Consider the following 12,002-nt stretch of genomic DNA (forward strand, 5'->3'; position numbering starts at 1 on the left):
ATTATTTTTTTGATTTAAATGAAACACACCTAGAAGATTTGCCGAACAATACGAATAATGCCGTACTGGGGAACATTTCAGGCAAACCAATAATGAGTCCACAGAAACAAGCAAATAGTGGACCCCTCACCAAAAAGAGTGACATCGTGCACCATTAACTTGAAGCTTGAAGCACCCACTACAGGGTACAGGGTGTTCCAAAACATCTGACATCATTTCGCAGAACAATCATTTTGGCAGTTGTTGTTGAAATAACCTAAAATTTTCACTGAACGTATAGAAACAGATCAGGATTTTGAATGTTTTATTTTTGTTCTGTTTTCAGGTTCAGTCACTCACTCCCAAAGAGAAGTCATTTTCTTTGGAACAGAGTATCCCCAGGTTTGACTACCACAAATTTAAGACATTTTTTTAGACCTTTTTAAGACCACTTAAATGAAAATTAAGACCAACATTGCACCCATTATGCAAAACACCAGATCCAGTTCTAATAATGAAAAACACAACTACGGTACTATATCTAGAATCTAAGAGTCACTGTGGATTAAACGTACACTTTCCCATGATCCATCCAACATCTTCCTCCACTGTACTGATTGTTAATTCATTGCCGCCGGAGCCAGAAACCAAAGTATTGTTTGCGCAAACTCCACATTAGACATTCATTCACGATTCATTCACGATTTCACGTTGTTGTTTTTATTTTTTTCCGTCCCTCTGTTCAACATTGCACTGCAGCCGGTTGAGTTTACACAAAATAGGCTAATGAAATTTAAGACCTTTGTGAAAAAAATAAGACTTGGACAAAAATGTAAGACTTTTTAAGGCCTTAATTTAGGAACATGAAATTTAAGACCTTTTTAAGACTTTCAAGACCCTGTGGCTACCTTGTGGAGTAGTCACCCAAGACTGCAGTGTGTCTTCAATGAAAAATTTGGAAAAACTTCACCAACTGGCAAACAAATTTGGTACTAAAAATTTAAAGAGGAAGGCTGATTATGCAGGAGTAAAGGATCTAGTATGCTAAACCGTCATTCAAGTAATCTGGGTTTCCAAACTTGTTCTCCTTAAAGAGTTCTTAGGGCTTCACAAGAGTGTTTCACGAACTTGCTTGACCTTCTCTTCTGATGTTGATGATGGTCTAACAGATCCTTTAGCCCTGCATAATCAGCCTCTTTAAATTTTTGGTACCAAGTCCAGATTTTTTTGCCAGTTGGTGAAGTTTTTCCAAATTTTGCATTAAAGGCTGCACAGTTTTGGGTGAAGAGCATACTCCAAGACGCAAAATGACTCTTCTCTTTAAGAGTGAATGGTTCAACCTGAAAACAAAACAAAAATAAAACATTAAACATAAAATCTTTCTATACATTCTGTGAAAATCTAAGGTTATATCAACAAGAATTGCAAAAAAGTTTGGCCTGCGAAATGATGTCAAATTTTCTGGGACACCCTGTATTATAAAAGCAGCTATTTTTTTAATATAAATGAGTCTGAGTGGTATTGTAAAATTGAAAAGACATTTTGTTGGATGACTAACTGTAAGAAAATGCCAGGGGAAGATGGTGTTATCCAATCACGGGCATCGTTGGATAAGAACCACGTGGAAACTGCCTGTGACGATCCCAGACTCTTGTATCTCTGCCATGGTTCAATATAAGATTTCCTTTTAAAACCACTCTCCATTGAAAGTGCAAAATAAGGTAGAGAGCTTTTAACCACATTAAGTCAGATCAAAATGGAGTCTTAACGGACATTGAATATTAAATTAAATCAATTCTTCTGAACTCCTGCCAGAACCTTAAAGGGCCAAAATGATGCTATTTTCTGATCTATTGTTTCCTCATCACAATCAGACCTGGAGTTGTGTTTTGTTTCATTCACATATTAGGGTTCTTCTCTCACACTGAAAACGCTCTATTCCACCTTGTGATGTCATGTGGTAATACAGGAAGTGCTCTGCTGTGTTTTTAAACTCCATACACCTTCATTAGAATCATTTGGATCCTTTCACTCCTGGAATTGCTTTGATTTGTACTGAACAAAACATAAAAAGTAGCTCTTAACATGAAAACTACCGCTTCATGACATCACAAGGTGGAACAGAGCTTTGAGGTTTGGACATGTAGATAAACTAATAATAAAGGATCACAGTCATCCCTCGTTTTTTTTTTTTACAGTATATGAACACTCATTCGGTTCCTCTCCCTGCGTCCTGATTGGCTATGAGACTGTAGACCATTGTCAATTAATCTCCTTCATGCTGTGTTTCCTTGCTGTACAGTACACATTTAGCTTCTCAAATTTACATAAATGTTGGATCTCTAGCAGTGTGATTCTGAAGTGCTGTATGTTTGCAAGTTTCCTCCCTGACAAAACCCACAATGTCGATGAAACGTTCTACACCGACAAAGGCTCCTGCGGTCGCACCCAAAAGGCAGAGGAAGATGTACCATCACACAAAAAGTTGGACATCTGGAGAAGTTAGGCGGCTGTAGCAGAAAGTAGCCTCCACGATAAACGAGGGACCACTGTACTCAAACATGTGTGAATGAAACAAAACTCAACTCCAGGTATGTTTTCTGAGGATTAAATAACATTATAACATGGCTTAAAGCTCACAAGAGTCCATTTTGCGTAATATAGCACCTTTAACCTGCAGATAAGTTTTCCTCCTTCTCAGTATTGCGTGGCTGGCTGCAGGTGCCGGGGTTTAGGTAGTGACCGTTCAGATCACAGAAAGGCATTTTAGATTTAAACCAACTGGATTTCAGTATTGAAACTGGCAACACAAATGAGAGACTCATGTGAGACTCCTTCTGCTTTTAGAGTGGATAATCATCTTGAGAACCAAAACTCCATTTGAATTGGTCATCATGTCCACAGTAGGGGTGTGCAAAAATATTTACATATCGATATATCGTATCATTTAATGTGATGATACAGTACCGATATCACGGGCTGCTGTATCGATATATCACCAAGAGTATTTTTTGGTTTATTTTACTCAATTATTTTGTTACAGTGCTACAGTTTTGTTGCTTGTTTAATGGAAGGAAACTCGTTTAAGCAACACATTTGACATTTTCACTGTTTTGATGATTAAGATTGGTGTGTTTCATATTCACTTTGCACAAGAAGTGGTTTAACAAAGACTTTTAGTATCACAGACATGATTAAGCCTTTTAAAATATATCATATTAAATTGTAAGCTCACTGAATGAAGATATGTATCGTATTGTGGTTTATGTATCGAGGTATGTATCGTATCAGCAACTTCTTAATGATACCCAGCCCTCGTCTACAGTGTGTGTATGTGTGTTTTTTTGGGTTTTTTTTGTAATTAAGAATAAATCAGCATTACAGTTGTTACTAGTAAAAGATATATTTGATTTGAACGCGTCTTCCTCCTTTCATTTGAGACACAGATTGGTAATATTTATGGAATTCAAAATCCAAATCTTTGCACTGTGTAACTTTTTTTGGTTTGTCAATTACGTTAATCCATAGAGACGTTATTGCTTTGTCTGGAATGTTTCACAGTATGGCATTAAATCTTTCTATCTTCACGGAGACCAAACCAGACCAAGTTACAGGTCAGATCTGTGGAGAGGCGACCCCGCTCACAGTCAGAATACCTGTTTTCTAGGTATTTTTAAGCTTTAAAACCACTTGTAATCGAATAAAGGTAATATAGAGATGTTTGAATGTCATACTGTGGAACATTTCAGACAGAGTAATGATATATCTATAGGATCAAGCAGGTGACAGACCCTCCACAGTGCCAGCTTCAAAATCCCACAGGGAGTGCTAGTATTTCTTTATCATTTCAGAGACCTTAAATTGTAATTATAATCTATATTTGGCATTTGATAACAACAAACTAACTCATCTCCATGGAATCGAAGAGTTGTTTTAACCCATGGAGGATTTCAACTTGACTGAATTCTCTATCCGTATTCCAAAGTTGGATCCTTTTAACTTTTTAGCATATTTTATGTATTCAGATGTTCCTGGCTTCTCTATTGTCACAGTGGAGCTGGATCAAAGCGAAGACCAAAGCAGTTCTCGTGTGTTATTACGATTCCCCGCGCAGAGCCAGATAAGGAAGCTGGTTCTGTGTGAGGCTGCAATGTGAGATACTACAGACATGAGCGAGTGTGAGAGCCGCTTTCAAATACTGTACACTGCACGTTTTACGCAGCAGACTAGTTATTCAAGGGCTCATGTTACGCTATTTTCTGATCTATGTTATAATGTTGTTTCCTCATCACAAACAGACCTGGAGTGATTTGTTTCATTCACGCATTAACACACAAAAACCTGCATATTTAGGCTGAGTTCTTCTCTCAAAACACTCCATTCCAACTTGTGGTCAGTGGAGTTAATGTCTCCAGAGCTAAATACTTCCGTCCCCCGCTCCTCGGACAGAAACCGTAACATCAGAGAGACATTGTGCGAAGAGTAGGTCAAAGAAATCATAGGCATTGACAACACCAACATCAATAGACCTTTTTCACAACAGCCGGAAGGGATGCGATGTAGGGTAAATGTCAGTCCCGGTTAATGCTTTTCTTGGGCAAAATATCTGTGGAAATGTCTCACGTATTTTCCACCAGCTTCATAAATCTGCCACAACGTGAAACGAATAATGATAAAACAATAATCAGCCGGTTTCACTTCGTAGAAACTGTCTGACCTCACAGCATTAGGAGTCGTTCGCTCGAAGGTAGGCAGGTACTTTTTTTCATTTAACCAATCACTGCTATTTGGTCATGATGTAAGCTTCTCCCAGATCCCATAGTAAGAAGGGCAATAACGTCTTTCCCCTTGATAAAATTCACCAAACATTCTCTTGGTTCCGGCTTTAAATCCTCGATCTCGGGAATCGTTGCCAACACGAATGTATGGCTCTTTCACTGATTGGCTGGTGCCTGGACTCGCACTTCCGGGATTCTTCCAAACTGTCTAGTGTATTCCGATTCCTGACCTAGTCGTTGGAGAGAAATGAAATCGAGCGGAGGCACTAGGTGGTGCCAGCCTGGCTATACATCTGCCCCATCACCAAGTCTTCATCCATCAAGGTTGACAAAGGACATATTCTGTCCATGAAGAATTTATCCACAACTATCAAGGTAAGAAAGACCAAAACGTAAAGGTGAACAACGACGACACATTAGTGAACTACTCCTGAGCAAAACTAACATTATAGTCATGAATAAAACATAAGTAACGTGTGAACTCAGACTGATTCTACAATTAAAATAAAAAATCGATTTCATGATGTAGATATTAGCATAGTCAGAGAGTTTTGTGCAGTTTTAAATGCTAGACATGTAATCTGTGAACATCGGTAACATTTGAACTGACAAGTTACTTGGTGAACTATTGTTTCTTTATGATCATAATGTTAGTTTTGCTCAGGAGTAGTTCACTTTTCGTTGTTCACCTTTACGTTTTTGTCTTTCTTACCTTGATAGTTGTGGATAAATTCTTCATGGACAGACTATGTCCTTTGTGGACCTTGTTGGACGAAGATTTGGATTTGGTGATGGGGCAGATTTTTGAAACTGGTGGAAAATACATGAGACATTTCCACAGATATTTTGACATAAAAAAAGCATTAACCGGGAGTTGCGTTTATCCTACATTTCGGCACTTCCGGCTGTTCTGAAAAAGGTCTATAAGGACGGCGGTCACCCAAACTGTCCCACTATGACTTTTTCCATTTTTCCTGCCCACATTTTTTTCATGACAGTATCACATATTGGATCTAGTTGCTAACCCCAAAGGAAATATCAGTTGCCATAGAAAAGCATTAACCTGGAGCTGTGTTTATCCTACATTGCGGCACTTCCAGCCTTTGTGAAAAAGGTCTATAAGGACAGTTACAGAGTTTTTGGGATTTGGCTTATACACCTATATATGGCAGCACAACTGGGCTCAACACTCAGCTGATCCTGTCCCAAAAGTGAGCACTGAACAACTGCAGCTGCCCAGAGACACCAGGTGCACTCTGGCTCAGATACAATCCACTCTTGAACTCGTAACTTAGTTGGATTGACACAAACATCACTGACACGTGTTCCGGGTGTGGCCAAACTACGGAAGCCGAGAGGGGTCACAACAAATACAAATGCGACAACACACCAAAAAAGCCACAACGGAAGTGACCGCGGGACTCTATTTTAATGCAAACGCCGCAACAAATACAAATGCCACAACACAAACGCAAATGCCGACAACACATTAAAAAGCCACAACACATGAAAAAGCCACAACGGAAGTGACCGCGGGACTCTATTTTCCGACGGACCGATCAAGCGGCAAGTGAAGAAGAAGAACTACAACGTGAGAAGTAAAGGAACGGAGAAGTTGGAAACGTAAGTAAAAGTAGTTTATTGTTTTATCATTATTCGTTTCACGTTGTAGTTCTTCTTCTTCACTTGCCGCTTGATCGGTCTGTCGGAAAATAGAGTCCCGCGGTCACTTCCGTTGTGGCTTTTTGATGTATTGTGGCTTTTTAATGTGTTGCGGCATTTGCGTTTGTGGCGTTTGTATTTGTTGCGGCGTTTGCATTAAAATAGAGTCCCGCCGTCATTTCCGTTGTGTTTTTTTTGGTGTGTTGTGACTTTTTGTCGTGTTGTCGCATTTGTATTTGTTGCGGCGTTTGCGTTTGTTGTGACCCCTCTCGGCTTCCGTACCAAACCCCTCATACAACACAGCACCTCTTCACCCGCCCTGCACAGCGAGCACCACCAGGTCTCCATGTGGGAACTCTATGGACAGACCTCACAGGAGCTGCAGAATTCCTGGGACTAACTTAGAAAACGACGATGAAAGACGGCTCAGGTCACAACAACAACAACAACATTCCAACTTATGACTTCATGCATTAATACATGAAGTGCTCCATTGTGTTTTTAAACTCCATACACCTTCACTAGAATCATTTGGATCATTTCAGCCCTGGAATTGCTGAGCTGTACTGATCTAAAAAGTAACTGTGAATGTGAGACTCCACCACATCTTAAATTTAGAGACATCAGTTAAAAACTTCTCCTGCAGTTTACTCACAAAAAAGTAAGAAGAAAATGTATTACAAGTTTTTCATCGTGTAATTTTTTCATATAAAAATAAGGCATTTTATGTGTGAAAACTGCCAGAATTGACTTTTGGGATTCAAAACAGAAACATGAAAAGAGCAAGATTTCAGTTTCTTGATCTTTTTGTTGAATTATATTAGAAACTGATAAATATTGAATCATCTTTCGGAGCTGAGTAGATGTTTTGGTTGTTTCTACATGAAAGTTTTTAAGTTAAGAGAGCAAACTAACCAAAAAACACAAAATTGAAAAAATGAGTTTGCCTGTAGTGTCTTGCCTTAACCTAAAAACTACCTTCATGACGTCACAAGGTGGAACAGAGCTTTATAATCTTTGGAGAAATAGACTAATAAAGTGTTGCTCAAACATGTGTGAATGAAACAAAACACAACTCCTGGTATGTTTTTGAGGAGGTAACAATGTTTTAAAATGACTCACAGCTCACAAGAGTCAATTTTGTGTAATATAGGACATTTAATAACAATTCTTGATGTATTTTGCTTACAAAATAAAATGGTGCAGTGATGGTGTATTCATAGTTGTCCTGAAATTCCTAGTTGTAAATTCAAGAACATGCTTCCATCTCAGAATTCCTATTTGGAAACTCAGAGAACATTTCGTACCTCGAGTATGAAAACACAAGATAGCTGCTCCCTGCACTCTGTAAACATTACAATCTGACAGTTAGACGCGCTGTACCTGATTTTTACTGGCTTCAAACTATAAAACACGAAACTAGTTCATTAGAAACAGCAGTGCAGTGATCCAATTTGTTGTCCCTCACTTTCCAAACCCATTCCTTTCATTGTAATTATTCACTGTGATGAGTTTATAAGCAGTTTTCACAACGCTCAGAGATCAGCGTGGACTTTTGCCATCATGGTAAATTGCTTCATAATTAGATGTAGACAGCACACAGCAGTAATGTGTACACGGAGCTAATGCCAAAAACAAAACAAAACAAAAAAAACACTCTTAAACATTGCATTATGAACTAAATGAATTAATCATGTCTGTTGTTAGGGAGCTTTCACACATACAGCATCTGGTGTGCTCCATATGCTCCATTCAAGTTAGTTAGTTGGGTTCGTTGGATCCAAATCATAGACTGTAGGGGGTCCAAACAAACTATTCGAAATGCATCATGGGAGGGGATACTAATTATTTCATTTCCTGTTGGTGGTGAGTGAAGATGACATGGGGCGAACCACTAACTGTGGCCAAACGAGGTCCAAGTAACGGTAGAGTGACCACAGTAATCACAACTCATTTAATTAATGAGCCATTCACAGTTTCACTGTACCAGCTGTGTGGACTTAGACCTGCATGGCTTCATCTTTGAGACAAGCATATGCTACTGGCATGATCAACCAGGTAGCCCTGTGTGCTCGCACTGGGCTGGGGTTTAGGGGTGTGACCACGGCTGGTGCTCCGTAGGTTTAAGAGTTCCGAGCTCCCTGGGCCAGGGAGGCTCTTAGGCAGGATTTGAGAAACTGTATCTGCTGGGGTCTGGCCTCCGCTTGGGGGTATAAGGACCAGTCCAAGCCATCTGTACCCCATGGAGAAGGCCACTGGGTGAGACAGTGCATCTTGGCCTCGCTTCCAAGAGGTTTGGCATGCAGGAGAGAGTCAACATCCACATGCAGTCGAACCCGCTATGTGCAGGAGCCTTGGATATACGTCAATCAGACCAGTTTTGGTTGGTTGGTAGGTGTGAAAGTGGACCAGATAATAACAATTTTATTTCCTGGTAAGAACCAAATAATTGAACTAGTGGTGTGAAAGCACCCTTAGATTAACTTCATTGGATCTGCAATGTGGCTAATTTAAGTGTGTGGGTTTTATTACAAAGGAGGAAAAAGCTGGTATAATATTTAAAGATCCGACAAAACGAACTAGCGAGCTTTAAGCCATGTTATAAAGCTGTTACCTCCTCCCAAACATACCTGGAGTTATGTTTTTTTTCATTCACACGTTTGTGTAACCCTTAATTATTATTAATTATCTATATCTCCAAAGCTCAAAATGCTCTGCTCCACCTTGTGACGTCATGAAGTGGTAGTTTTTAAGTTTAAATCTCCTGTTTACCTTTAGTTCAGTAGAGATTGGCAATTCTAGGCCTGAAATCCTCCTAGTGAAGGTGTATGGAGTTTATAAAGACAGCAGAGCACTTTCTGCAAACCACATATGCACGATTTCAGTGTTAAACATGTGTGAATGAAACAAAACACAACTCCAGGTAAGTTTATAACGCTGATCAGAAAACAGCACAATATGGCCCCTTAAAGAGTATTCTTTTCCAGTATTATCTTACCCCAAAAATAACTTCTATAAATCTATAAAATGCAGCTAGATTTTCACTCATACTTGTACCTAAAGTACCCTAAACCAATAGTTATTCTACCAATGAAAGCAATTACATAAAACACTTTTTCAATTAAAGTAAATAATAATAATAAAACTAAATAAAATACACTTAAAGTGTTTATGCTTTTTTTTTTTTTCTAATTATGACGCTGTGTTGTAAGATAGTACCTGTAGTAAATATTTTGTCACCTATGCATGGGAATATATTGTACAGTGATATAATGTTGATAAAAATATCAAAACACAAAATCACACAGTTCATGTTATTCAGTGAGGGCATATTCTATTACCTATTCTTCAGTATTGGCTTTTCTAAGTGTAAATAAATTCTCTAAATCTAAAATGTGCAAATCTTATCACAGTGGAACCCTTCTTCCTCCATTTTGTCCTTTCAAAATAAAACAGTTATTTTGATTATTGTAAATTGTTGTAGTGTCTCTAAAGTCCAGGCTCCAGAACCAGGAAGTCCACGTAGTCCTGGTCTTTGGTCTTGAAGGCTTCGGCGATGATCCTGGCGGCCTCCTTATGCTCCCGCCCCCTCAGAGAAACGCCATTGACCTCCACGATCACGTGACCCACCCTCAGCTGACCGCAGTTATGGGCGGAGCCTCCTTTCTGTGGGTAAAGGAAAAGAGAGAAAGTATTAAAAGAGGAATAGCATAGGAATTGGCATAGTCATGATAAAAATCTTGGTACCTCGTCAAAAACACAGAGTTATGTTTTGTTTTGTTCATTCCTGTTTGAGTAACCATTTATTATTAGTCTGGCTACATCTCCAAAGCTCAAAACACTCTGTTCCATCTTGTGATGTTATGAAGCAACTTTTGAATCAACAGCTACTTTTTATTCAGTAGAGATTGACAATTCCAGGGCTGAAATCATCCAAATGATTCTAGTCAAAGTGTATGGAGTTTAAAGTGTTTCGCTGTTTAGAGTGTTTTCAGTTTGAGGGAAGAACTCAGCCTAAATCTGCAGGGTTAGTGTGTTAAACATGTGAATGAAACAAAACACAACTCCAGGTCTGTTTATGATGAGGAAACAACATTATAACAAACTCTTGGTCTGAAAAAAGAACCTAATAACATAAATTATCAGAAGACTAAATGAACCTCATTGGACCAACATTATAACATAGATCAGAAAACAGCCCAAGGGTGTTTTAAGCTACACATTTCACTAAAACATAGTTAATATTTATTTTTATTTTTTTTTATCCTGCCTAGTCTTATATAGATTTTTTTTTTTTTTAAACTCTTTTATTTTTGAGGAACTTTATAGTTTTACTTCCTGGTTGGACACTAGCAGCAGATACGACATATATATGTATACCATAACTGTTACCAGGCAACCATAATGTAAACAAAGGCCAATTATCTGTTACTTGTACAAGGAATATCTTGTACAGTATATACTGTCTGATGTACAGTTGTGATCTGTTACAGTTGTACGGGAGTATTATCTGTTACATAAAGGTTGTGAGTTTTGTACTGTACAGTTGTAGTTGTAGGAGTATTATCTGTTACATAAGGGTGAGTTGTTGTACAGTTGTAGGAGAGTATTATCTGTTACATAAAGAGTTGTACTGTGAGTTGTACCTGTTGTGATGTACAGTTGTAAGGAGTATTATCTGTTACATAAGGGTGAGTTGTACAGTTTGTTTACAGTTGTAGGGAGTATTATCTGTTACATAAAGGTGAGTTGTACATCTGTTACATAAAGGTGAGTTGTACAGTAGGAGTATTATCTGTTACATAAAGGTGAGTGTGTGTTGTACAGTTGTAAGGAGTATTATCTGTTACATAAGGCTGAGTTGTACAGTTGTAGGGAGTATTATCTGTTCCATAAGGCTGAACTGTTGTACAGTTGTAGGGAGTATTATCTGCCTCCCTGTGATTAGACTGATTATAATAAATTACAGCACCTTTATTTTGTTAAATGAAGGTTTAATCTGTCAGAAAAGTGCCTTCCTTTAGTAAATTTTCACTGCATTTTTGATGGAAATTTGAATCAACATTACATTGTGTATTTTTGTACTTTTCTTCTCAAGTTTTTTCCACCACATACTGCCACTTCACTGACGCAAAACTACGATTCATATGCACCACAGGTCGTACCCAACCAAAACCAAGTCATAGTTAGAAACACATGAAAACCTGTCTCTCACACACACTTTGAATAAAATGAAATTCTTGTTAAGTGCAAAAACACTGAACGGTTTTTGAAAATAAAATTGCATGTGCCTCTTTTGTAGACACTCAGGAACATTTACAAAGATTACAAAGAACACTCAATTGAACTTTTTAAAATTTGAAGACCTATCACACAAAAGAATTGAATTTTAAAAAATAGTGAATAAAAATATAATAGTGGTAAAAAAAAGACCCAATTCATCCCCATTTACATAGTCCTTGTATAATGACTTTTCCACCCACAGATGTCTAAATGAAAACGTTGGTAAAGATATACAACAATCTTCTTCTTAGGGCTCATATTACGCTGCCTTGTGATGTCATGTGGTAATACACGAAGCTC

The 12,002-nt window shown here is 38.2% G+C and overlaps 1 protein-coding gene across 1 annotated transcript in view; it reads right to left on the reverse strand.

The window, feature by feature from the left end:
* Positions 1-9,908: 9,908 nt before the first annotated feature.
* LOC110163802 (whirlin-like) overlaps positions 9,909-12,002 on the reverse strand; it is a 345,556-nt gene continuing 343,462 nt past the window's right edge. The window contains exon 16 of the mRNA XM_055161486.1: positions 9,909-10,085. Within this exon, the coding sequence (XP_055017461.1) occupies positions 9,909-10,085 (177 nt within the window). The remainder of the gene's footprint in view (positions 10,086-12,002) is intronic.

This window comes from Boleophthalmus pectinirostris, unplaced genomic scaffold, assembly GCF_026225935.1.
Source record: "Boleophthalmus pectinirostris isolate CB_2022bp ecotype Guang Dong unplaced genomic scaffold, ASM2622593v1 HiC_scaffold_4, whole genome shotgun sequence".
Classification (NCBI taxonomy): domain Eukaryota; kingdom Metazoa; phylum Chordata; class Actinopteri; order Gobiiformes; family Gobiidae; genus Boleophthalmus; species Boleophthalmus pectinirostris.